Here is a 27,311-nt window from a genome sequence, read left to right as displayed (position 1 = left end):
GAAAAATGAATAAATAATTTATCTGCTAGGTGGTGCTAGCAACAAATTTTCTTCAATTGTCTATTTTGTCTGATCAAGGGCTATCCGGCGATGAAAAATCTGATTGAGAAGTCAACCGCTAGGTGACGCTATAGTGACAAATGTTCACAAATCTCCAGTATCTCGATGTACTGAAAAAAAGGTTCGTGTCTAACGGTGGAATCTAATTAAGGAATAATCCGATAGATGGCGCTACAGTCATTTCTCGATAACTTTATATTCAGAATTTATATGTTGAGTTATAGAACCATGTTTAAAGTTGGTTTTCATGGCGTCCTTGGTAGTCTGTTGAAGTGCAGTCGCATTGGTTTTGTGTTTTATATTTCGATTTCCCTTATTTAGTGTCTTAAAAATCTTTTTATTGTCTATCTTTATCAACGAGATGTTTAGCGCTAGGCTAGTTCATGCATGCTTGTTAGCTGTCTAATGTTGAGTTAGATTCTGTGCAGCTGAATACCGACGAGGTCGGTATCTATTTTGTTGGAATACAGGTATTGGCGCCCCTAAGGTACAATAGTCGTCGGTAAACGAAGCATGCGTTGTCATAGATAGATTTATAATATTATAGTAGATAGCAACAACTATTGCATTTATTGACACATATATTGACGTATTCGTTAATCCAATTCACTTGATTTTTTGATTAAAAAATATGGATGAATTATGAGTAAAATTAGGAAAAAAAAACACGTTCACGGTTGGGATTCGACCCCACGACACTCATATGCTAGACAAGTGCTTTGCCAACTAAGTTACCGAGCCACACTGGGGCAGATCGCTGTTTTCGACGGCCAAAACCTCTAATATTCTAGATATGCACCCTAGAGGTTTGGTGTCTTCGACAAAGTATTTTGGAATAACTTGTACTATATTTTTGCACATTCAGATTTGATCTAGATAAGTGAAAACTGATCTAGATCAGTTTTATCTTTTGATAGGAGCGTCCTAGCAAAAAAATTTCTTCTGCAAAGTTGTTCATTAAGGCATTTTTGACATTTCTTCGGAAGACACTTACACTCTATCACTGACGTGGATTACAATATATGACAATTTAATAAAAACAGTCAAAAAATCGATATGACCATTTTTTCATAAAAAAATTTATTAAAACATATTTTGTCATCCAGTATTAGAAGCTTAACTATAACAAAGTAAATTTACTTCATTCACTAACAAAATTTTCAGATTTAATTATATTTTTGGTAAAAACAGTCTAAAATAGTGTTTTACAAAATCCAGGATAACTCATGAAGCGGCAGATGGAGGCAGCTAATTTTTTGTATACGACTAGCCAAGAACATAAGTTCCATTGTCGCGATGAAAGAAAAGTGGGGCCACGTGGGGCTTTTTTGTTGTTGTGGTTTGAAAATTTAATGAAAATATGTTAAAAAATGCTAATATTTATGAAACTTTTCATGAATTTATATTATTTAATGTATTTCTGAAACATATTACATGTTGACGAAGTGTTTTGAAGAAGTCATCTCTAAATTGGTATTCCAATAAACTTTTAAACGGAATTCAAGATGATTTGTCCCATATGTATATCTACCTATCTATCTATCCTTTGATTTTTATTTGAGTAATAGTATTGTGTTTAATAAAAGTCATATTATACGATACCAGTTTGGTGATTACTTTTTCAAAACACTTCGTCAACATGCAATATGTTTTAGAAATACATTTAAAAAATATAAATTCATGAAAAGTTTTTCATATCCAGCTTTTTACGCTGGCCATAAAACGACAAGGGGTAATTTGGTTTTGACACTTTTTGCGTACAGATTTTATAGCGAAGTCTTAGTAGGCAATTATTTTATTTTGTTGATTGAACTGTCAATAATTTTCACCTGATTTGTTATGCAGCTACAACATCTTTGTATTTAACAAGTTATACTTACATCAACCATTATTCTATAATCTTGAATTATTTTTTAATATTTTAGGTAATCATTTATTAGGACTCATCAGAAGACATCCGATGTGACGAATTTCAGTAAATTATTGGATAACGGGAATAAAATGGACGCGCAAGATTACATCGTCACTATCCCGTCAAATGGGGCCCTACCACTATTTTTCAGCCATTCGTTTCCGATTATCGGTGTTGTTGAAAGGCCAACCATTTTAGGACAGATAATTACACTTTTTGAACAAAAGCAATGTACTTCGAGCTAGCAATGGAATTGTGAACTGAACGGTTGTTGCGTTTTCCAATCATCGGGTGCCGAAATAATACATTTAGATATATAATATAGATATTTACTAGAGACCACAACTAACTCAGAGCTTTGAAGAGAAGCTAGCTGCCTTAGTAGTGAACTATCCTTGTAAGGAAATATACTTTTTCCTTGCATTACAAATTTTTAAGGTCTATGGGAAGCGGCCGTATATTACGTCCTCAGGACCTTAATCTCCATTGTGAAATGACCCAATCCCACATCGCTATATTCTACACACATTTGATAGGCTCGCTCAAGAAAGCCATCGCAATATCGTAGCCATTTTTAGACAAATCACTGGCATACATCTAGGTACAAATAGGACTTTGTAATTTGAAATTCCTATTCAGTTTATGAATTTAGCTATAATCCAGTTTCATCCACCTAAAATAAATAACATTATTGCAAATAGTAAAATATGAAAAGAATAAAACATCTGAAGTATTTTTTTAGTTTTTGGTCTCTTGGATACACGAATGAAAATATTTGTTTTTCGTCAACATGAAAATTTGCTCAACTCCAAAGATTGCTATGATCCAACTATAAAATATTATGTCAGAGGCAAGAAATGTCAAGAGAGGGGTGATTCAAAATTTATGGCATGCTAGCGTAAAAAACTGGATATAAGCATTTTTTAACATATTTTCATCAAATTTTCAAACCATCATAACAAAAAAGCCCCACGTGGCCCCCTTTTTCTTTCTTCGGGACAATGAATTTTATGTTGTTGACTAGTCGTATACAAAAAAATAGCTGCCGCCATCTGCCGCTTTATGAGTTATCCTGGATTTTGTAAAACGCTATTTTTAGACTGTTTTTAATTAAAACATAATTAAATCTGAAAATTGTGCTAGTAAATGATGTAAATTTACTTTGTTATAGTTAAGCTTTTGATACTTGATGACAAAATATTTTTTAACATTTTTTTGTATGAAAAAATGATCAAAATCGATTTTTTGACTGTTTTAGTAAATTGTCATATATTGTAATCCACGTAAGTGATAGAGTGTAAGTGTCTTGCGAAGAAATGTCAAAAAAGCCTCAATGAACAACTTTGCAGAAGAAAGTTTTTTGCTAGCACGCTCCTATCAAAAGATAAAGCCGATATAGATCAGTTTTCACTTATCTAGATCAAATATGAATGTGTTAAAATACAGTACAAGATATTCCAAAATACTTTGTCGAAGACACCAAACCTCTAGGATGCATATCTAGAGTATTAGAGGTTTTGGCTGTCGAAAACAGCGATCTGCCCCATTGTGCGAGCCAGTGGCGATCTGATTAGCTACGTGTAGCACTGCATGGTACTTCTGTGTATAGTAAGCCCTCCGTCACTTGATTATTAAAGGGCTATCGAGTCAGGTAGGTTTGAAGGCACAGAATACAGTTTTCAATGTTTGAAATTGACGTGAAAATAAGAATAACACTTTTTTTCTTCTCACTCTAGAGTGAGTTGTCAATCTTGAACTGAATATTTTAACGGAAGACATCAACATTCTCGCTCATCAGGATCTTCACAAAAAAATGCGAAATAGAATGTTATAAAAGCTACCTATCCGATACATTTAAAAATAAATTTCTCTCTGTTAGAAAATTCTTGATCTGCGCTGAATAACCTTGTCGACGATACCATTTTTCTAGCTTATCAAGATCTTGGGATAAAAGATGTTTGGAAAAAGCTACCATGTATTCCCTGTAAGATTGTTTATCGGCAAGTAGCCCTTGATCTGCTGAACATCTTTGAGGAACCAAACTTCTTTTTTATAGTGCCATCTAACGAATGAATTTTCAATTAGTTTTTTAACTGCCAAAACCTTGAAACTACTGAACAACTACCGAAGTCACTAGCATTCTAGCTTATTGCGATCTTGAGATATCCATTGATAAGTCCAATATTGGTACCGCAAAATGGGGTAACTTTGATAGTTTTTTCGAAGAAAACTTTAGGCATGCTGTTTCTAAGAATTATAATTTATATTTTTAAAACAAGTACTGGTATCCTCGGGGCCCAGATAGCCGTAGCGGTAAACGCGCAGCTATTCAGCAAGACCATGCTGAGGGTCGTGGGTTCGAATCCCGCTGGTCGAGGATCTTTTCGTAAAGGAAATTTTCTCGATTCCCAGGGCATAGAGTATCTTCGTACCTGCCACACGATATACACATGCAAAAATGGTCAATCGGCAAAGAAAGCTCTCAGTTAATAACTGTGGAAGTGCTCATAAGAACACTAATCTGAGAAGCAGGCTCTGTCCCAGTGGGGACGTAACGCCAGAAAGAAGAAGAAGATGGTATCCTAACTGTCGATTGTAGTTGATAGATTGCCAAAAGATTTATTCTGAATGGATCTTCTTCTTCTTTTTGGCATTACGTCTTCACTGGGACCGAGCCTGCTTCTCAGCTTAATGTTCTTATGAGCACTTCCACAGTTATTAACTGAGAGCTTTCTATGCAAAAGTTGCCATTTTCGCATTTATATATCGTGTGACAGGTACGATGATACTCTATGCCCAGGGAAGCCAAGGAAATTTCCATTACGAAAAGATCCTGGACCGACCGGGAATCGAACCCAGACACCTTCAGCATGGCTTTGCTTTGTAGCCGCGGACTCTAACCTTTCAGCTAAGGAAAGTTTCGAAATTTTGCCACTGGGCGGCGCTAGTAAGCAAATAATTTTTGTTTTGCGCATAGCTCAGTAGCCTGACCACTCAGAAAGATGGCGTCTTCGGCAAAGTTGCTCAGTATCACAAGGGCTAAAAATGATACCAAAAAAGTTTTAAAGACAATTTTCCACTGCGACGTCGAGGCTTGATGGTTCGTTTGTGAACCCGGTGGACGAACAAACAAAGACATAGTGGACAAACTATTAACCAGGGACTCACTCTTCTATATAGTACACTCAATACAATCTCATTATTACAACTATTTATTGGGATGTCACATTTTGGGTGGTTTTACTTGCGGTTTTGGATGTGCTCTGATGGGCTGTTGTAGAACTGCTGGTGTGTTGGTGGTTGAACGGCTTGACGGGTATCGACGAGCGGGTGACCAGTCCGCTCATCATCGGGCTTGTGCAGAATGTGGTTGGCTTACCGAAGTTGGACTCATTGGCCCTGATGAATTCCGAAGGTAGAGCAAGTTTGGAACGCTAACCGAGGAAAGCGGGCAACGATTTACAACCTTCTACTTTCTGCTGGACTGGACTTCAAGATGGACGCGCACTCCGCACTAACTGTCGTGGTTCTGCCAAAAAGACCACAGATAAAAAGAAAAGGCCCAATGTGTGGACCTAACCACCAAGCATTAGCACTCCAATTTAACCTCTAATAATTCACATATATACAATTTACAATCAACATTACCTTTTCTTGTAGGTTTTTACGAATTATTTCTCATACGATTGTTTTGACGCATGATTTAGACTGCGGGTGAAGAACTAGCCATATGTTAATGTGCTAAAATTCACTTTAATAAAGAAACAAAAAAAAAATGATTTAGACTTAGCAACTATAAGATTTTAACGCACATTAGTTTTGGCATATTATTAACATTCTAACTTACTAACCAAGTGTTTTTTTGTACTACTAACACACTTTTTGTATTACTAACTGTTCTTTTTAACTTCAATGTTGCATGTCTTACCTTACTAACCAGTACTTAAAGAAGAGAGAAAACACTAATCAACAATAATTCCTTTAAAACTAGGCATTATGAACGCTAACCTCAATTCTATTAAATGCCCCCAATCAAAAAATTACTCAATCAGAGAACCACTCACCATTGACAGCAACTGGAGAGCGAGACATGCTCACTCACTCACCAAGCCAGTAAATGAGTGCCCCAATGCCGACAAAAGGTTTTGTTCCAAAGGGCGTATTTATGGAAAATCCGGGAAAAGGAATTGGGAATGCAAATTTGTGGTGGAGCCGCAAGTCTAAATTTGGAACCATCGGTTACAAGACAAGGTCCAGTTTTAATTTTAGTTTTGATGGCATGGACTACGATCACCTATATTTTTGCCTATGGAACGTCCCTGAAACAACATGATGAATTCAATCCTACCTAGGACGGATCACAACACTAAACATTATTGAATGTTGTCTTCCAATACGCTCGCAGATCTCTCCGAAATGCCCCGGGGGAACCTATAAAAAATACATTTTCGCACCAAAATAATCTGTACAACAGCTTTTTAGGGTGCCCTCAGGGAACATGTGACCGGGCTTTTTGGTTTCCACTCTAAAACAGATCATGCGACAGCTTTTTTTTACGATTTTTCATGAAAATCCTTTAAAATTATTAAAAGTCAAGCTACCATTCACCGTGCATTTAAAAAAAAATGCACTTCAAAAATATATGACTTTTCCAAATAATGTGAAGCGTAGCTACTACGTTCGTGCAGTTATATAATAATTCAGGGAAAAATCTAAAGCTAGTGATGCATGACAAAAAATACTCAAAAATTATGTTTGAAAATGTCATGTTAAGGTCGTTCTGTGTCACCATTCACCGTGCGTATAGTTTTCGTCAAGATTGGCGTGATGAAAAACAGCCTATTACGATGAGAGATTACAAAAAGATATTAAGTATACAATATTTGTATTAGGTCTTGGTTTGGTTAGATTAATGCTGATGGTGCTGGTTTCGTCTGTACGGTTTACGTGGATGGGAAAGAATGTTAGTTAGACGAGTAGCGATTGTTAGATGAATTGTTTGCATTATCTTTAAGGTTGTTATTGAAGTCAAGTACAGATCTTTACCCTTGTTTATATCTACTATGCGAACGAAATACATAATAAGAAACATAATTATTTCCTTCAATGGAGGTCATCAATGAAACTTCAATTCGACATTTTCCTCAGTAACGTTTTATTATCACTATTTCTTGTTCTGCTGCTATTGGACCCTTTCGCTGCCACTGCCATTCCTCGCGAACAGGTCCAACCTTCGATAACTTATTATTTTTGATGTTTTATTTCTCATTTTCATAAATTGTATTTTGTCGCTTGGAAAGTTAAGTTAGTTAATTGAAATAGGAGGGGAAATGGTGTCATGCTACTTGAACTACCTGTCAGCTCATACATCCTTCTCACATGCGCACTCTGGTAGATGTATGCTCGAACAAATGTAGTACGATTTCATAAAAGATTTCCGTTTTTAATTCTCTTCACAATCTAATACTTCTTGACCCTTTGCGAGGCAAGGTCTAATCATAAGTTTCTCGTTTTTTTTTTGTTGCTGTATCATTTTTTATGCTGCTTCGCATTCCTAATAGGCGACAAATTATTGCATATTGACTTAGTTTCTGTTACGTGACGGTTTCACCGCGTTTGAGTTTTCCAATTCTTTTAAAACGGGACATAACTGTGAGGCAAGGTGGAATGGAACATATATAACAGAGAAAACACATTTAAAGAAGGCTTCGATTAGATCGGAACTAAATCTTCGATTTTCGGTCGCGTGGAAAATTTTCTAATACTCACTCGAAGGCACACCGAATTGATCATTATCTTCACGTTTCAATGCTTATCCATTATGTTTTTCAATTTAGTGTGTAGTGCTTTGATTTCGTAGAGCTTTATAATCGTTGTACGCATTAAGAGTTAGATGAATGCAATAAAAGTAAAGGAAATGTTCTAGCATGTGCTCTGATTACATTGAATCTAATGGCGCAATTTCAACCCGCATCTCTCATTCCATCGTTTAAAACGTGAACTAATCTAACTTATATTGGGCTGGGTTTGAGGACCCATCTGAACAAGAGAGATAAAAACTTTCAAATCACACTACCTGATATAGGTTGTGACATGCTAATTTTTTACGATAGTAGCGTATGTCGCTTAGTCTCTAAATAAATGTGTTTTTTTTTCTACTCTCACTCTTGGTAAAAAATGTTTATCGTGTACATACTTTTGAAAAGGTTACTTTCCTCTTGGCCTAGTGCTGATACAATCCACTACAGTTACAGTTCTACTTAATCTTTCAGTAACACAGCAAAATAACACGAGACGTGACGGATTGTAAAGGTATTGTCCTTTATGTCTTCAGAAGTAGACTTTGCTTTTGTTTTAAAGGGGGATTAACTTGTAATATGTTTAGAGAAAGAGGGTAGCTTAGAAATGATTGAATGTTTTCTCTGATCAAAATCAGTGGTAACGATTTATTATAATACGTTGGTTTACACTTTGAGTGTTTCGTAAAGTTAAATAACTTTGTCAATATACAACTTATAGAAAAGTCGTTTGTCTAGACTCCCTCTGACTGTCAACTAATGCAGAGGATTATGACTAAGAAACATTTTTGGTATTTGCTCTTAATGTTATCACAAATGCTACGCAATATTTGTCAGTGTGTCAACAAACTGAAAATCTTCTGATAGAAAGTTATTATGAATAAAAATGCTTTCTCATGGCATTATCTAGCGCTAAAAGGTAATGATTGATATCACAAATAATAGGTTTCAGTTGAGGGGGGGTCCGTAGCCTTGAGGTAACGCTTTCGCTTCATAAGCGGAAGGTCATGGATTCAATTCCCAGCCCCTCCACAAAAAAAAAACCCGTCCAGCCACCAGAAGACGCCGCACGGAGGACCGTGCGTTGGGAGAGCACATCGATCCTCCGTCAGTATCAGATGGTGACTGAGACAAACTGACCCTCTTTGTAGGCAGCTAGCCTCAAAAACGACTTAGGAACACGGCAAAATGAACCACCGCAAGAGCAAAGGACTATGGCTTATGTAAATCGATTGGACTGAACCGCAGAGCTCTCTCCTACCTGCTCGGTGTGAGAGTAAAAGAGTAGAAGAGAGTGAAAGCAGATGTAAATATAGTTAAGTTAAAAATAGATCTGTATCGGTATAGCAGATACAGACGAACAGAATCCGGCGCAGTAGTGGCCACGAGCACGGAGTGCCTTAAAAAAAAAAAAATAAAAAAAAAAAAAAAAAAGGTTTCAGTTGAATGCACAAATTAGTCTACCGTTGATTTCCATCATTGCGTTGTTTTCAGACCAGTCTTCGGATTATATTTCACGATGGTATTTGCCCCATTTTTAACGAAAGTGTTACTTAAAATAAGATTGAACAAGTATTGTACCACCTGTAAAGATAAGGTAGTAATAGCTCCCTGAAGACAAGAAATTTAGAAAAATCAGATATCACATTGATCTTCGATTTTAAGTGAGGAAGCAAAGGGTTCCGCCAATCGTGGCAAGTATTTCCGAATATGATGGATTTAGGCAAGAGATCTTGAGCTCCATTGAGGGAACTAAGTTTTTACAAAGACTTTTGAGATTTTTCATGTGTTCGACAAAGTTGTTAGAGTTGGTCTGGCCAAAGACCATGGTCCATGCAAATTTTAAAATTTTCGTAGCGCCTTCGGGCCCTTCTGCAGAGTTAAACCGTATGGGGGTTACAAAACTTTTGAAACACTCCATAAAATTTATAAATTTACTGAAGATATACTCAGCGTATGAAATGAAATCGGAAAACATGTTCAATTTTATTTTTAATGTCTTTTTAAGTGGTTTGGTTTTCTCCTCTTTAAATAATGGGGCCAATTCATGGAGTGAACCATATTTCACCAAATGAAATTCTAACCTTCAACTGTTGTTTCTACGCAATGATGTTCTGCACATATCAAATCCTCGCCTCGGTTTTGTTTCCTTTCCATCTACCACAATTTGTGAATTGTTTAAAAGCTATTTATATGCTACTTTTTAACCAGATCAATTGGTTTTGTGTTTTGTTTAAATTTTCAATTAAATACTATTTACAATAAAAAGGCATTCAACAGTTCGTATGCTGCTAGCGACCGCATACCTTCCCAACCTTATGCATATTTATGTGTTGGTACCTACTGCCATCCGAAGCGTTTTGTCTTGTTAGCTGGTGGAGTGATAGATGCGATTGTCGCATCCACGTCCACAAACAGATGAGAAAGAGGGGGAAAACGTGGATATTGGATTCGATGTTATTAGGAAAGTTAGTCTAAGAATTCTTTATACTCTGATGTGTATGGCTTGATACCAAAACAAATACCCGAAAACCATTTACCCAAACGACATTTATCCGAAAACCATGCAACCCAATACGACACTTACCCAAAAATAATTTACCAAAATCCGACACATACCCGGATGCGACATTTTCCCGAATGCTATATAACATTAAAAAAAAAATGAGTTGAAAGTTTGGAAAGTCGTCATTTTCGAACATGTGTTGGTACAACGATCTTGAACTTGCAATTATATACATTTGAAAGTCAAAAATGTGGGAGAACTCCCAATAACAGACATCAAACAAAAATGGATAAAATTTTGAATTAATAAAAATGAACTAACATACAAGCAGAGCCCAAGAGGCAAAACATAGTTTTACGATCAGAACTCCCTCGTTTTGCGACTCAATTTAAGAATCAATTCAATTTACGAATCTTTGATTTAGTTTTATATTGAGGCTACTGTGTATCTGATAAAATTGATGATCGAAGTGAGATCAATTTAATTGCACCACCAATCACAAAAAAAAACCTGGTTTAAGTAAATGTCGCATGCAGATAAATGACGTTCGGGTAAATGTCATTCGGGTAAACGGTTTCCGGTATTTCTTTTAGAATCGTATGGTTTAGGGGGTTCGTAGTCCCTGACCTGCCCTTAAGCAACCCTCCGAAGGGAAAACATCGGAGATCAAATGCATGTAGGCTTCAGTAATATGAAATATCTACACAGGGAACCCATTCAGCTGCCACCGCAGATCGTTGTCCAGCTCCGTTGGAATCCTGCCGCCGCAATCGATGACCACTAGTCAATCTTGCTGGTCTTGATGATGATGTTGTTTTCCTGCAGCATGGAAACGGTTTTGGCTGGAGAAGACGATCGGGACGAAGGTCTGGACGAGGGCCGGGAGTGGATGTAGTGATGCGTGGTGACACCCGGAGGAGCAGAGGAAGCAGCCAAAGGTGATGGGGTCCCAGTGGTGAGCGGCGATTCCGCATTGGCCGAGCCGCCATTCTTGATGAACGGAGGATTGGTGATGATGGGCGGAGGAAGAGGATTGAACAGGAATGTTACCAGCTTGCAGAGCAGGGTACACAGGATGGCCTCGTGGACGACGGCCGCGGCGCGGTAGTTGGGACCATCGAAGGGATCCTTGATCGCCGCGCAGAGCATGTGATTTAGGTTCACTTGTGTGGGCTGAAAAAAGATTGAAATTTGTTGTAAGTTATTTCTGATATTTATTAATTTGTGAATTTCTGAAACTGTATTCGTTTCTAAGAGTAGTATATATTTTAAGTTGTTTATGTTATGATGGAAATATTAACATATGAGCAAATAATATTCTTTTTAACAATGCATCACAAGTTTTATTATTTTATACATGGTATACCAATATCCCATTAACTGATTCGTAATTTTGATATGACGTCCCCACTGGGACAGAACCTGTTTCTCAGCCTAAAAGAACTTCTAGAGTTATTAACTGAGAGCTTTCTTTTGCTAAAGATGCCATTCTTAAATTCATTGTGTGCTGTGGTGGATCGAATCCAGATACCTTCAGCTTTGCTGGCTTTGCTTTGTAGCCACGGAAGCTACCACTAGGTTAACGAAGGTTCCTAGTTGTGAACTTATGAACTCACAAAGAGCGGAAAACCATTGTTATAAAAAGTAAATATAACAATTTTTAAGGATCCCCTATAAGTTTTGAAGTATTTTTTTTATTGAATTTCCACAAGTTCCAGAAATTTGCTTAGAGTGTTGTTCTTTGGAGATTTCTATAGCATCACTTGCCATTTTTTTCTAAGCATATCCACAGGAAATTCTCTATATATTTCTGATATTCTTCCTTAGGCATCTTAACCTTTGAAAATTCCTTCAGACATTTCACTACGTATTGATTTTGAGATTCTGTAGGGAATTACTTGAGAAATCGCCTTGAAAATTCCTCTCAAAATTTCATAGAGATTCTTTAAATAACACAGCGTTACAATAGTAGGTTGCTGAATCTGATGCCGCTCTCAGAAATGTTCCAAAACGTCACAATTTAAAGTTTCTCCGCCAGGTTTCGTTATTGGTTACATGGAGTTTAAAGATTTAACTGTTCATCTATGAAACAATTGTGTTTGAAATGCGCGATAAAATTCAGTTTTTCAACTCGATCAAATAGAGTTTTTCAACATTCTTGCAGACACCTTACAAAATTCTTCGTATGCTTTGTATGGCAATATACCATACTTTTCTAAATCATAAACAATGGGGATCAAAAGTATCATGAATTTTGTTGAATAGTATTTTTAACACATATTGTTTGAATTCTACGGCAAATTGAGCAAATAAATCGACAAATGTTGCATTTCCAACAACTTATAAATCGAAAACTTGACGTGCTTTGTTATTTTTGAAAACGGCAAAGGATTCAGCAACTCTTAATTAAATAGCGTTATTCTAGTATAGGGTAACCAATATATTTTGGACCCCCTGGGCCATTTTCCTGGAAATTTCCCAGTTTAAGTCGAAAGACCAACGCAATTCGCATGCCATTTGGAAAGATTGGACTATTCCGCACTTGCATCAACCGTTTGTACATAGAAAATGTGTTTATTTTATCTGAAATTAATTTAATTTAATCGGTTCATCCATGCAACCGTTAAAACGTTACACACAGAAATTGAAGCCGTCAGAAATTTTTCAAGTGTAAACAAAAACTTTTTTCAAGTTTCTGGACTAAAAGCGTAGAGTTCCTTCGGGTTTCCATTGTCAATCGATTGATTAGACTATGGGCAAGCACATTATACAACCAGTGCAGTGAGCTTTGTCGCCAAATGATAAAAAATGCCGGGGGTCCAAAATATATACTTTGAGGGTCCAAAATGTATTGGTGTGTCCAAAATAATGAAAAACACTGCTTCACAATTCAATAATTTTCGATGTTTTTTGGATCCTACATGAGTGTTTGGGCATTTGTATCTCGTAGAGGAAGTTTTTCTCTACATTTAAACATGTTATTTGACTTGGTTACGCTGTGCAATTAATTAATTGGGAATTGGGAAAACTAAAATCACATCCTTAGGGGGTCCAAAATACGACCGTTACCCTAGTGTTTGAGACAGAAAATATTTCGCAGCGTTATTAAAGAAATGTTTATAGTGTGACGACCACTTTGAAATTTAAAAAGAAATCCTCAGAACCCCTTGACAAATGTGATGGAATTACTTAAGAAACAGTTTAGAGATTTTGGTAAACATACCACAAGGGGTGCTTGGGGGAATTTAAGGAGGAATTCTTAAACAATCTTGAAGGTGTTTCCAGGGATAGACTTGTGAACCGAAATTGTTTTAATCCACAGCGTAGTATGAACCTTTTTTCATCAGCGGAGCCGGAGTATTTGGTAGCACGGCGTTAAAAACTTTCTGCTGCTGCGTACAGCGTGGAGAAAATTCTATATAACTGTAACCTAAACACCGTTCATATAGAATCACATACATGGACGTTCATCGAAATTGATGTATAGAGCAATCCCTGAAGTATTCCCAATCTGAATTTATGTAGGCGTTCTCTTGGAGGTATTCCCAAAAGGATTATCTACAGACATTAATGTTGGGTTTTCTACAGAATTTATGTCAAGATTTCTTGCAAGAAAGGAATACAATCCTTCGGAAACATTTTTGGGAAATTCTTTCAATAAATTATGGATTAAATCGTTGAACACCCATAGAAGAATTTTTCTTGGAAATTTTTCGAAGTAATAGCTGGTGAAATTCGAGGAGGGATATCTAGGTGAATTTCTGGAAAATTCTCTGGACCAATAATTGAATAAATACTTGAAGCAATTTCTGAAGAAGTTCGTAAAATCCTGGAAATATCTGAAGATTTATTGAGTATACTTCTTGAAGAATGACCCAGATTACTCTAAGAAATATATCTATTTTACCATCATCCTCAAAAATACTTAAAATATACGTAAAGAGGCTTTCTTGTAAAAAATCTTGAACATAAACCTGATAGAATTACCAAAAAGTTCGCTGGTGTAATTCCTGAAAAGCTTTCAAACAAATAATTAAACAATTGCTTGCTTGGAGTAACACCTGTAAGTAATCTTGGATGCACTACAGAAGATATCTTGGAAAAAATCTCTAAGAAATGAGAGTTTCTGGAGAAATTAACTGCAAATTCTTTAAATTATATCTTACAAAGGATTTAGGATAATCCTGAATGGATCCCTGGAGCAACGAATAGAGGGCTTCTTACAGAATTCCGGAGGTAATCTTTGAAGGATTTCACTAGAAAAAAAAAACAACGAAGTATATATTCTAGAACTAACTTGTATTACTGTATGTAATACAGTATATATTGCAGACCTGTATATATTGCAGAATAAACCTCTAGAGAAATTACTGGAGGAAACTCTGAAGAAATTCCGGAAGCTAAAAAATCTTCAGCAGGATCTTTATTCTCTGGAATTTTGAGGGGAAATTCTGGAGGAACCTCTGAAGAATTTTTTAGAGGGATCTCTCAACCAATTTCTGTAAACAACTTTGTTGGAATTCATAAACCAAAAGCAATGCTTATTTATTTTGTTTAAACTATTTCGTCAATAAATAATTGAACTATGAACAATCATGTATAAAGTTCAATTATTTTTTAAACGTGAAAATACAAAATCGATTGTGCAATGCTGATCGGAACAACATGGTGCACCACAAAAGTCTATTCAGATTTTTTTTGGAGGTATATTTGAAAATATTATATTAAGCGCTGATTCCTTCACTTTCCTTAGTCGTAAACTAAGTTTACCCATATTGTTGAACTAGGTTTAAAGTTTAAGCAATGGTGAAGAAAATGCTCATAAGAATAGAGTCATTGAAAATTATTCAGAAGTCTTTTGTATGGAAATGTTTTGTATTAAATAATCTGGGAAGACCTCATGAAAAATTTAATTAAGTTGTTTCCGTAAAAATGCTGGTAGTCTGATGACACCCGCTTCATTGTCAAAGCACGCCACCATTGTGAAAGCATTTAAAAGGCTTTCCAACGACCATCCGGAGAAAGAAGGATTTACCAGGCTTCTGGCATCACAATATTACCCCAAAGAAAAAAACCGAGTCACTATCTTCGGTTCCCACTGGGAAGCGGTTCCCCAAGACAGTTTAATGTTAGTAAACAAATAGTCGTTTCGGGACAAACAATCCCCTATAAGTTTTGAAGTATTTTTTTTATTGAATTTCCACAAGTTCCAGAAATTTGCTTAGAGTGTTGTTCTTTGGAGATTTCTATAGCATCACTTGCCATTTTTTTCTAAGCATATCCACAGGAAATTCTCTATATATTTCTGATATTCTTCCTTAGGCATCTTAACCTTTGAAAATTCCTTCAGACATTTCACTACGTATTGATTTTGAGATTCTGTAGGGAATTACTTGAGAAATCGCCTTGAAAATTCCTCTCAAAATTTCATAGAGATTCTTTAAATAACACAGCGTTACAATAGTAGGTTGCTGAATCTGATGCCGCTCTCAGAAATGTTCCAAAACGTCACAATTTAAAGTTTCTCCGCCAGGTTTCGTTATTGGTTACATGGAGTTTAAAGATTTAACTGTTCATCTATGAAACAATTGTGTTTGAAATGCGCGATAAAATTCAGTTTTTCAACTCGATCAAATAGAGTTTTTCAACATTCTTGCAGACACCTTACAAAATTCTTCGTATGCTTTGTATGGCAATATACCATACTTTTCTAAATCATAAACAATGGGGATCAAAAGTATCATGAATTTTGTTGAATAGTATTTTTAACACATATTGTTTGAATTCTACGGCAAATTGAGCAAATAAATCGACAAATGTTGCATTTCCAACAACTTATAAATCGAAAACTTGACGTGCTTTGTTATTTTTGAAAACGGCAAAGGATTCAGCAACTCTTAATTAAATAGCGTTATTCTAGTATAGGGTAACCAATATATTTTGGACCCCCTGGGCCATTTTCCTGGAAATTTCCCAGTTTAAGTCGAAAGACCAACGCAATTCGCATGCCATTTGGAAAGATTGGACTATTCCGCACTTGCATCAACCGTTTGTACATAGAAAATGTGTTTATTTTATCTGAAATTAATTTAATTTAATCGGTTCATCCATGCAACCGTTAAAACGTTACACACAGAAATTGAAGCCGTCAGAAATTTTTCAAGTGTAAACAAAAACTTTTTTCAAGTTTCTGGACTAAAAGCGTAGAGTTCCTTCGGGTTTCCATTGTCAATCGATTGATTAGACTATGGGCAAGCACATTATACAACCAGTGCAGTGAGCTTTGTCGCCAAATGATAAAAAATGCCGGGGGTCCAAAATATATACTTTGAGGGTCCAAAATGTATTGGTGTGTCCAAAATAATGAAAAACACTGCTTCACAATTCAATAATTTTCGATGTTTTTTGGATCCTACATGAGTGTTTGGGCATTTGTATCTCGTAGAGGAAGTTTTTCTCTACATTTAAACATGTTATTTGACTTGGTTACGCTGTGCAATTAATTAATTGGGAATTGGGAAAACTAAAATCACATCCTTAGGGGGTCCAAAATACGACCGTTACCCTAGTGTTTGAGACAGAAAATATTTCGCAGCGTTATTAAAGAAATGTTTATAGTGTGACGACCACTTTGAAATTTAAAAAGAAATCCTCAGAACCCCTTGACAAATGTGATGGAATTACTTAAGAAACAGTTTAGAGATTTTGGTAAACATACCACAAGGGGTGCTTGGGGGAATTTAAGGAGGAATTCTTAAACAATCTTGAAGGTGTTTCCAGGGATAGACTTGTGAACCGAAATTGTTTTAATCCACAGCGTAGTATGAACCTTTTTTCATCAGCGGAGCCGGAGTATTTGGTAGCACGGCGTTAAAAACTTTCTGCTGCTGCGTACAGCGTGGAGAAAATTCTATATAACTGTAACCTAAACACCGTTCATATAGAATCACATACATGGACGTTCATCGAAATTGATGTATAGAGCAATCCCTGAAGTATTCCCAATCTGAATTTATGTAGGCGTTCTCTTGGAGGTATTCCCAAAAGGATTATCTACAGACATTAATGTTGGGTTTTCTACAGAATTTATGTCAAGATTTCTTGCAAGAAAGGAATACAATCCTTCGGAAACATTTTTGGGAAATTCTTTCAATAAATTATGGATTAAATCGTTGAACACCCATAGAAGAATTTTTCTTGGAAATTTTTCGAAGTAATAGCTGGTGAAATTCGAGGAGGGATATCTAGGTGAATTTCTGGAAAATTCTCTGGACCAATAATTGAATAAATACTTGAAGCAATTTCTGAAGAAGTTCGTAAAATCCTGGAAATATCTGAAGATTTATTGAGTATACTTCTTGAAGAATGACCCAGATTACTCTAAGAAATATATCTATTTTACCATCATCCTCAAAAATACTTAAAATATACGTAAAGAGGCTTTCTTGTAAAAAATCTTGAACATAAACCTGATAGAATTACCAAAAAGTTCGCTGGTGTAATTCCTGAAAAGCTTTCAAACAAATAATTAAACAATTGCTTGCTTGGAGTAACACCTGTAAGTAATCTTGGATGCACTACAGAAGATATCTTGGAAAAAATCTCTAAGAAATGAGAGTTTCTGGAGAAATTAACTGCAAATTCTTTAAATTATATCTTACAAAGGATTTAGGATAATCCTGAATGGATCCCTGGAGCAACGAATAGAGGGCTTCTTACAGAATTCCGGAGGTAATCTTTGAAGGATTTCACTAGAAAAAAAAACAACGAAGTATATATTCTAGAACTAACTTGTATTACTGTATGTAATACAGTATATATTGCAGACCTGTATATATTGCAGAATAAACCTCTAGAGAAATTACTGGAGGAAACTCTGAAGAAATTCCGGAAGCTAAAAAATCTTCAGCAGGATCTTTATTCTCTGGAATTTTGAGGGGAAATTCTGGAGGAACCTCTGAAGAATTTTTTAGAGGGATCTCTCAACCAATTTCTGTAAACAACTTTGTTGGAATTCATAAACCAAAAGCAATGCTTATTTATTTTGTTTAAACTATTTCGTCAATAAATAATTGAACTATGAACAATCATGTATAAAGTTCAATTATTTTTTAAACGTGAAAATACAAAATCGATTGTGCAATGCTGATCGGAACAACATGGTGCACCACAAAAGTCTATTCAGATTTTTTTTGGAGGTATATTTGAAAATATTATATTAAGCGCTGATTCCTTCACTTTCCTTAGTCGTAAACTAAGTTTACCCATATTGTTGAACTAGGTTTAAAGTTTAAGCAATGGTGGAGAAAATGCTCATAAGAATAGAGTCATTGAAAATTATTCAGAAGTCTTTTGTATGGAAATGTTTTGTATTAAATAATCTGGGAAGACCTCATGAAAAATTTAATTAAGTTGTTTCCGTAAAAATGCTGGTAGTCTGATGACACCCGCTTCATTGTCAAAGCACGCCACCATTGTGAAAGCATTTAAAAGGCTTTCCAACGACCATCCGGAGAAAGAAGGATTTACCAGGCTTCTGGCATCACAATATTACCCCAAAGAAAAAAACCGAGTCACTATCTTCGGTTCCCACTGGGAAGCGGTTCCCCAAGACAGTTTAATGTTAGTAAACAAATAGTCGTTTCGGGACAAACAATCTAGAATGGCGAAAACAAATGTGTAGGGAGAATGTGTTAAATACTACTTTATGCTGATTTAAACAGACACACAATTGCAAACGCTTGAAATATTTGATTCTGAACACGTCTGTGGTTGCCGAAGCCCTGGGACACTACTCTAATAGTCTAGTCAGCTTCGATGCCTACGATCTATTTTTCCGCCAAAAAATCACTAACAATCAATCTAGCTTATCCAATTTCGTAATTCCGGAGGACCATGACGCCTCTCAGTTGAATTGCTCCTTCTCCATGCGAGAGCTTAACTTTGCCCTGGGGATAGTACCGGTAAATCCGCCGGTCCTGATGGTTTTGGTTACCTCCTCTTAAAAATCCTCCCTCTTGGAGGTAAAGCGAAATTGTTAGAGCTAATCAATAGTATGTGGCATCAGCGCTCATTCCCGGACGAATGGAGAGAAAGTCTCGGCATCCCTATTCCCAAATCAATGTGGCCTCGCGGGACACATCTTAATATCGTCTCATATCTCTCATATTCTCGAAGATGATGGAAAGAATGGTTAACCGGCGGTTAAAAGAGCAGCTCGAAGCGGATGGTCGCCTCCGGCATCGACAGCATGCCTTCAGGCCGGGATACGGCTCTGATTCTTACTTCGTCTTCCTTGGAGACCTCCTTCATGATGCGCGGACAAAAGGACAGCACGCAGACCTCGTTTTGCTGGACATTTTCAAGACGTTCAATAGAACATGGACGTCTAAACAACTAAAACAACTGACGGAATGGGGTATCTCCGGGAACCTGATCGGCGTCCTTGAAAACTTTCTTCTGCATCGATCTTTCCGGGTTGCAGTAGGGAACCACAGCTCTAGCGCCTTCACCGAGGAAACTGCGGTCCCTCAAAGCTCGGTCATCACGGTAACGCTGTTCCTGGTAGCGATGAACGGATTGTTTCAAAACTTGCCAGTATGACTAATGGCTACCAGCAAAATGTCCTCAGCATTTACAAAAATGTAAATATCTGGTGGCAAGTTTTGAAACACTCCGGCGCACCAGAGTCAAAGCGCAAGCAGCAGTAACGGCAGTATACAAATGGGCTTCTTCCAGCTAAAAGCGTCCGCGGCCACGTTTGTAACTCGCGGCACAATCTAGTGAGTCCAGGAATCAAAATTGACGGGCAACACATACCAAACAATAAAACTGTCAGGACGTTAGGAATTTTGATTGGCCGTAACCTGCAATTTTAAGAGCCTTTCGATGCTGTAAAAAACGAACTGTCAACGGGTACGTCCGCACTATCTCCGGTTTACTTCCATCAAATCCCGCCGACGCAGCCTATGTAGAAGCTGGTATCCTTCCATTCATCCATCGAGTTAACGCAGCCATCTGCCGCAAAGCGACTACTTACGCTTCAAAAACAGCTGGCAAGATCGGGTTGCTCTCTTTGACCAAAGGGAATGGTATCCTCCGTGAGGTTGCCAACTCCAGTTTTTCCCATGTGGCAAGAGTACACTGGCATGGAACGAGCAGGTGGCAGCTTCTCCTTCCAGATAAAAAGACCTTCCGTAGTGGCGATGACTGTACGGTGCTTAGAACGTTCGTACTTGAACTGCTGCGCACCAAATCCCCTAAACACATACACCGTTACTTAGACGGCTCTTTTTCCCAGCGTGGAGTAGGTATTGGAATCTCCGGAGCCGATCTGACACTCTGTCAAAGCCTTCCAACTGAGAGTTCGGTTTTCTGTGCCGAAGCAGCGGCCATCTTTTATGCAACCAGCGAGTGCTCCAACCCTCATCCTCACCGATTCCGCAAACGTTATACACCCAATTCTGTTTTTGCACGGATTTTTTTTTACACGGCCGTGCAAAAAAAGTTTCCATACATTTTTTCCGCCAAAACCTTCATTTTGCTTGAAACGTCGAGACTTTCGGTGTTACTTTTTTTGCACGGTTTTTGAAATTTTGAACTGAAAACTTTTTTTGCACGGTACGCATCCCCCGTGCAAAAACAGAATCGGGTGTATCAGCCTTACAGTCAAAACGGTCGTCCCTCTCGTGGATATATGGGATACGTGGCCATACTCTAGAGACAGTCAATTTTACCTGGGTTACTGGGCATTGCGATATTCAAAGGAATGTGGCTGCAGACTTGTTAGCTGGTATGAGATACCAAAGGTCTCACTGTACCCTATCCGTTCCAACCCCAGACGTAAAACTCTGGGTTGCTAAATCCGTCAGAGACTACTGGGCCCAAGAGGCTTCGGAAGGTAAAGGGAGATACTGCTAGTTGGGAAGAGCCCTCCTTGCTCCGCGACCAGAATATATTTTCGCATACCCGTTTAGCCTATAACTTTGATGGCTGATCCTTCCGCCAAGAGTGTGAACAATGAGGTGTACACAACTCAGCGAAACATGGAATCTGTCACTGCCCTGTACGAATACCACATAAGTGCTTAAAATATTCCCACTATTCCCTCGCAAACGACCCCGCATATTGGCGACCCTAATTTGCTTCCTTAAGAAAGCCAGACTTTACTCCCGTACGCGACGACTCTACAACCTGAAACCCACTTAATTTACTTTAGAGAATACCTAGGCTTGAACGCCCGGTGAGCGCATCGAAAAACTCTCCTTCAGGGGTAAGTACCATCTAACTAACGTAACTCCATACGCAACCTCACCATAATCCAACCTGCAAGAATCTTCACGCCCACACGACCGGTGGACTCCGAAAGACTCCGATTTCGGGGGTACCATTTTTTTAAGTTGTGTCTATCGTCCTCCGAGAAGGAGACGTTCTACGCGCAGCTGGAGCAGATATATGACGGTTGCTCGCCGCGTACAGACCGGTGATCGTGCGGAACAGCCTGTACGCCGTATCTAACGACAACGACCAACGATGCGTCAACTTTGCAGCCTCTCGTGGTATGGTAGTCCGAAGTACCTTTTTCCCCGAAAAGATATCTATAAGGCCACCTGGAGATCACCCGATAATCTAACCGAGAACCAAATCAACCACGTTCTAATCGACGGAAAATTCTTCTCTGACATCACCAATGTTCGCACATACCGCAGTGCGAATATAGATTCGGATCACTACCTAGTTGCTGTATGTATGCGCTTAAAACTTTCGACGGTGACCAACGTCAAAGCCGAACTCCACGGCTTAACATCGAGCAGCTACGGGGCTCAGAAGTAGCCCAAGAATATGCGCAGCAGTTGTAAGTGGCCCTACCAACGGAAGAGCAGCATGGCGCCGCCACTCTTGAAGATGGCTGGAGGCACATAAGATCCGCCATAGGTAGCACCGCAATAGCAGCACTAGGTCCAGCGGCCCCGAATCAGAGACACGGCTGGTACGACGGCGAATGCGAGCAGTTGAAGAATGGGCAGAATGCAGCATGGGCGAGAATGCTGTAACACCGCACGAAAGCGAACGAGGCACGGTATAAACAGGCACGGAACAAACAAAACTCGATCTTCCGGAGAAAGAAGCGCCATCAAGAAGAACGAGATCGCGAAGAGATGTTCCGCGCTAAAGACACACGGAAGTTTTACGGGAAGCTCAACCGTTCGCGCAAAGGCTTTGTGCCATAAGCCGATATGTGCAGAGACTGTGACGGAAATATTCTCACGAACGAACGTGAGGTGGTCGAAAGGTAGCGGCAGCACTACGACGAGCACCTTAATGGTGATGTTGCCAGTAGCGAAGGTGGCACGGAAATAACTTTGGGAGCACGACAAAAGACTTCCGCCTCCAGATCTCCAAGAGGTAGAAACGGAGATTGGACGGTTGAAAAACAACAAAGCCGCTGGAGTGGACCAACTACCGAGCGAGTTGCTAAAATACGGTTGTGATGCACTGGCAAGAGCGATGTACTGGGTTATTTCCAAGATTTGGGAATACTCGCAGCGAGCAAGTTGAGGACGATCTGCGGACCCTTCGCAGAATGCGTGGCTGGCGATGAGCAGCCATGGACCGAGTCGAATGGAGACGTCTCTTACGTACAGCAGAGGCCACCCTGGTCTTAGCCTGACTGGTAAGGTAAGTAAGTCTATCGTCCTACGTTAAAAACCTGCAATAGTGAGACCCCATGGTTGGGCTCAAAGGCTAGCCCCTCTGACCATCGTTCTCATTTTTCGTAGGATGCCCATCTGGCATTCCCAGTCAGGTGAAGAAATAACCACATGTCAATATGCTAAAATTTACCTTAATAAAGAAATATTTAAAACAGTTTATTAAGTAATCACTAGAGAAATCATATACCGATCAACTAAATTAACATCACTTACACCAAATGTGAGTCATCCCTGCTAAACTTTTATTCTTATTCAGAAAATACTTACAATTGCTACGATTTGTAGAACTATGTAGTGATACAAGATGATTATTGCGTATCCGATGACGTTCCACGTAAAATCGTTCATTGCCTCCATGTTGTACACCCCTGAAAGTATGGAACAACAGTTAGCATCAACAAGCTTCGAATAGTGACCTTGTCCAGAATTACCGCCGTATCGCAACAGGTAAATCGGAATGATGCACATGAGCGCGTGCTGTATCCAGTAGATGGACGCCTCCAGTGGCAACTGTCGACTGTCCGTTTCCGGAAACATAAACGCCAACAGCGGTCCATTGAGGCAGTTCATCTGCAACCGAAACAAGGCGGTTGTGCTCTTTTTCGGTTTGTTGCAAGCTAGCAGGTAGATCTGGAAGAAACGGGGAATGGAATGTAACGGAGACATTGAATGAGATTAGAGAGACTGACCTGTAGTATTGTGGTAATGTGGCAAGGATTTAATATGTAGATAACAGTCCTAGTTGCGAATTTAAAGCCTATTTCGACGCCTAGCGTCAGAGTCATTGTGACGAGCAGCAGCTGCTTGAACCAAGTGGGAGATTCCCCCTCGAGGGCCGAGCTGACCGTAGGATTGTGAGCCGCATTGTTACACCGATGGCAGCTGCAGTATTCCACCGACGAAGACCGCCGATGGTGCGTTTGGTGTAGCAACAGTTCCCGATGGTCGGGTTCCAGGAGATGCCCGCTACCTCCGATCCGTTGGTAGTGGTGCTGCAGATTGTGATTGCTGGCATTGGCCAGATGACTAATACTACTGCTTCGAAAGCCCAAGGAACTACCGTGATGCTGCGGGGTTGAAATGAAGGGCGTGTTCCGGCGGAAGGTGATCGGTTTCAGTCGGTTGATGGCACACTTGATGGCGATAATGCACAGCGGGATCACGACCACGGTTTCCAGTATTTTCCGAGCGGGAGACAGGAAACTGGCACATTCCGGACCGGTGTTCCGCGGTACGGAATCGTTGACGCCACCGTACGCCCATTCGAAATTCATCGTTGTAGTCGGGGTGGAGGCAACGTGCCACCGGTCGGGTGAAACTTCGAGCGAGCGTGGTTCGCTTACGAATGCCAATAGATGTAAAGGGGAAAGAATCTGAAACCGGAGAAAGAAAGAACGTATGATTAGTAGATAACCACGTGCATATAGCAGTTATTATTGAAACCAATTTAAAACCTGGACCCAAACTAAAAAAAGATCCTAAGTTTTTTGTTTATCGTAATGGTCGACTTGATGGGGCATGTGGGGGAGTTGCAATCATCATTCATAGGCGTATAAAACATCAACTGTTTTCGTCATTTGAAACTGAAGTTTTTGAAACATTAGGTGTTTCTGTTGAAACACAGCTTGGTAAATATACTTTCATAGCTGCCTGTTTGCCTTATCAATGCTCTGGACAGCAAGTTACCTTGCTCCGACCTGACTTGCGAAAATTGACTCGCAATAAGTCAAAAAAAAAATTGTCAATGGTGACTTCAATGCCAAACATCGGTCATGGAATAATTCTCAAAGTAATTCCAACGGCAGAATTTTATTTGTTGAGTGCTCTTCAGGATATTTCCTGATAGCTCTACATGTTTTTCCTCTTCTAGAAATCCATGTACGATTGATTTGGACTTAACCTGCTTTGTAGCCAACTGGTTACTCATGCTGATTTTGATTCTGATCATGTTCCTGTTACATTTGAAATACACCATGAAGCGATTCCCCTTTCAATTATTTTTGACCTGACTGGAATAGATATGAAACATATATCAATAGCAATCTTGATTTTCATATTTCTTCACAAACAAAACTTGATATTGACAATGCTCTTGAAACTTTGAAAAATTCCTATGTTGAAGCCAGGGGCTATTTCTTACTCTTCATTTTCTAACAAACCACCTGTTTTTTATACTTTCCTCCTGTTGATTGCACATACCCCTTTTCAAGTAACATAAATAAATTAAATTATCAACCAGTAAGTTCCTGCGGAGCGGTTTGATGTCGATCGAAGAACTGGCACGACTTTTCCGGTGGGAAATTCATTTAACATTCCACAACTGTGTATGGTTGCCTACCGGAGGCAGAGAGATGTACCTTGCCGCGAAGCATTTGCATTTCCCTTTTTGTTTGCTCGTCTGGTGTTTCGTAGTAACAAGGGCCATATGGGAACCGAGCACGACTCGGTACCGCCATCCAGCCAGGAGAAAATTGGATTATTATCGATTGATTTAGTTAGAAGTTTTCCGAAAGGCACCGGTGGCGCCACGTTCCGCGATCCCCCTAGGTGAGTATGTTTGTGTCGGAATGAATTTGTGTTTAGACCGGCAGTTTGAATGATATGTTGCAGGTACTCGTCATGAGGTGGTGGCATTCATAGTTAATGGGATCGCCCACCGATTGTCAATTACTATTGTCTTACAGTGCGCAATGGTCGGACTGCATACAAAGAGGCGACCAAACCAAAAATGATCTCGAGATTTTTATATTTTTAGTATTTAACAAAATGTTTATTCAATTATAATTCAAAGTGTACTGACATTTAAATTTATTTTAGGTCATCAAATTGGCTTAAGTATCCGTTTCCTTTTAGCCTTACAACGTATACAGACTTCGGGGTTAGACATGTTTCCGATCAAACCGACAAAATTAGTTTTGGCCAAACTTATTTCTTTTCTAACCATAGTGCAGTGACTCGTTTCCGGATCCAATTAAAGTTAGATTATTGAAAGCTACGATGATCCCGTCTCGCATTGAAGTGAGATACGGTCTTGCAAGTCGAGAAGAGACAGCGTCTTTGTTTGGAAGTGTCGTCGGAGAACGTTACATTTCTCATTTCTTGATTCGACTAAAGTGAATGATGGGAGTGCATCACGCAGTCTGCCTCGTCCAGAGCAGGTTCACGTTCAACGAGCAAATGTCTGAATCACAAATTGTATGTTTGTTTGGTCATGAACCGTGGGGTGTTCATAATCATAATCTTGCTGAGCATGGTCGCAAATATTTATTTATAAAACATTACATTTGTGAGAGTCTGTCTAATCAACGACATTGTATGAGGATGACACTCTGTATGGGCGAAAGAGCTTGCAATTTATTGTTATTCATTATCGGGAAGGATTTGCGGCTATCAGGTCAAGTACAAGTTCGTGTTTTACAACTCACGTGTTTTGATTACTAGATGCTTTTTTTTTTCGTAATTATATAAATTTCAGATACAGTCAAGTTTTAAAGAGGAATGCGATCATTATACTCTACTCGCTATCATGATCACAGTAAATGTAATGTTATGAACATTCCTTTGATTAGGCAAGAAAAAAAAAAAAGATTTCTATTATGATTGTATCATTACTGGTCAAGTATCCATAGCAAAATAACACAGAAGCGATTGAGTATAGAAAATAGGTGCTTCAGAGATCACATATATGAAACAAGTGATCAGAAAGAGGCCAAACAAAATCTAATCAAAGAAATACTTCAAAGATCTAAAAATTGTATAAAAAGTCCTCAGATAATCTCACCTGAGATTTCTCTGATGACGCCAAGAATTTCTTTGAGAATTCCTTGTGACGTATCACCAGGTATTACCATAAGATAATTTTCTCCAGTAATTCATCAGATTTTAAATCAGGTATTTGCCCACTTTTTTCTTCTGGAATTATTCCGGAAGAATATGTTAGGAATTCATCCAATTCAAAGTTTCCTACAAAGGTACAAGGTCCAATTTGCATCTAATTCTTTTTAAGGAATTCTCCCAAGATTTTTGCTCTAGATTTGTTCAAGAAGTCAATCAGATATCATTCAAGGATACATCCAAAAATAACTCTAGAGATTTTTCCAAGGGTTCCTATTGATATTTCTGCAGAGGTTTCTCTTAGATTTCCTTCAGAGATTTTTCCAAAAAATGTTTAAGGAAGCCTTACATAAATAACTCCCGAAATTCATATACCGTGCAGCACTCGTTAAATTGAACGGTACCTCATGCAAACAACCGGGGTTCATTTTCAATTTGAAATTCTAGTCATCCTTGAACCGTGTTTCTGGTTACTTCTTTCACTGTTT

General features: G+C 38.5%; 1 protein-coding gene and 1 long non-coding RNA gene across 4 annotated transcripts in view; one reads left to right on the top strand and one right to left on the bottom strand.

Annotated features, from left to right (window-relative positions):
• Positions 1-8,352: 8,352 nt before the first annotated feature.
• On the top strand, positions 8,353-9,322 carry LOC110679610. Its single transcript, XR_002502638.1, has 2 exons — positions 8,353-8,715; positions 9,206-9,322. It is a non-coding gene; the product is annotated as an uncharacterized LOC110679610 (long non-coding RNA).
• Positions 9,323-9,634: 312 nt separating this feature from the next.
• Positions 9,635-27,311, bottom strand: part of LOC5571027 (transmembrane protein 164) — a 90,411-nt gene continuing 72,734 nt past the window's right edge. For all 3 annotated transcript variants that reach the window (XM_021854868.1, XM_001659410.2, XM_021854869.1), the window contains 4 exons: positions 23,679-24,362; positions 23,421-23,619; positions 23,257-23,357; positions 9,635-11,449 (listed from right to left, as the gene is read on the bottom strand). In XM_021854868.1, coding sequence (XP_021710560.1) covers positions 11,057-11,449; positions 23,257-23,357; positions 23,421-23,619; positions 23,679-24,263 — 1,278 coding nt within the window. In that variant the 5' untranslated portion in view covers positions 24,264-24,362 and the 3' untranslated portion in view covers positions 9,635-11,056. The remainder of the gene's footprint in view (positions 11,450-23,256; positions 23,358-23,420; positions 23,620-23,678; positions 24,363-27,311) is intronic.

Source organism: Aedes aegypti, chromosome 3, assembly GCF_002204515.2.
Source record: "Aedes aegypti strain LVP_AGWG chromosome 3, AaegL5.0 Primary Assembly, whole genome shotgun sequence".
NCBI classification, from domain to species: Eukaryota; Metazoa; Arthropoda; class Insecta; order Diptera; family Culicidae; genus Aedes; species Aedes aegypti.
Note: the sequence above shows the minus strand (reverse complement) of the source record. Positions and strands in the feature narration are given on the sequence as shown.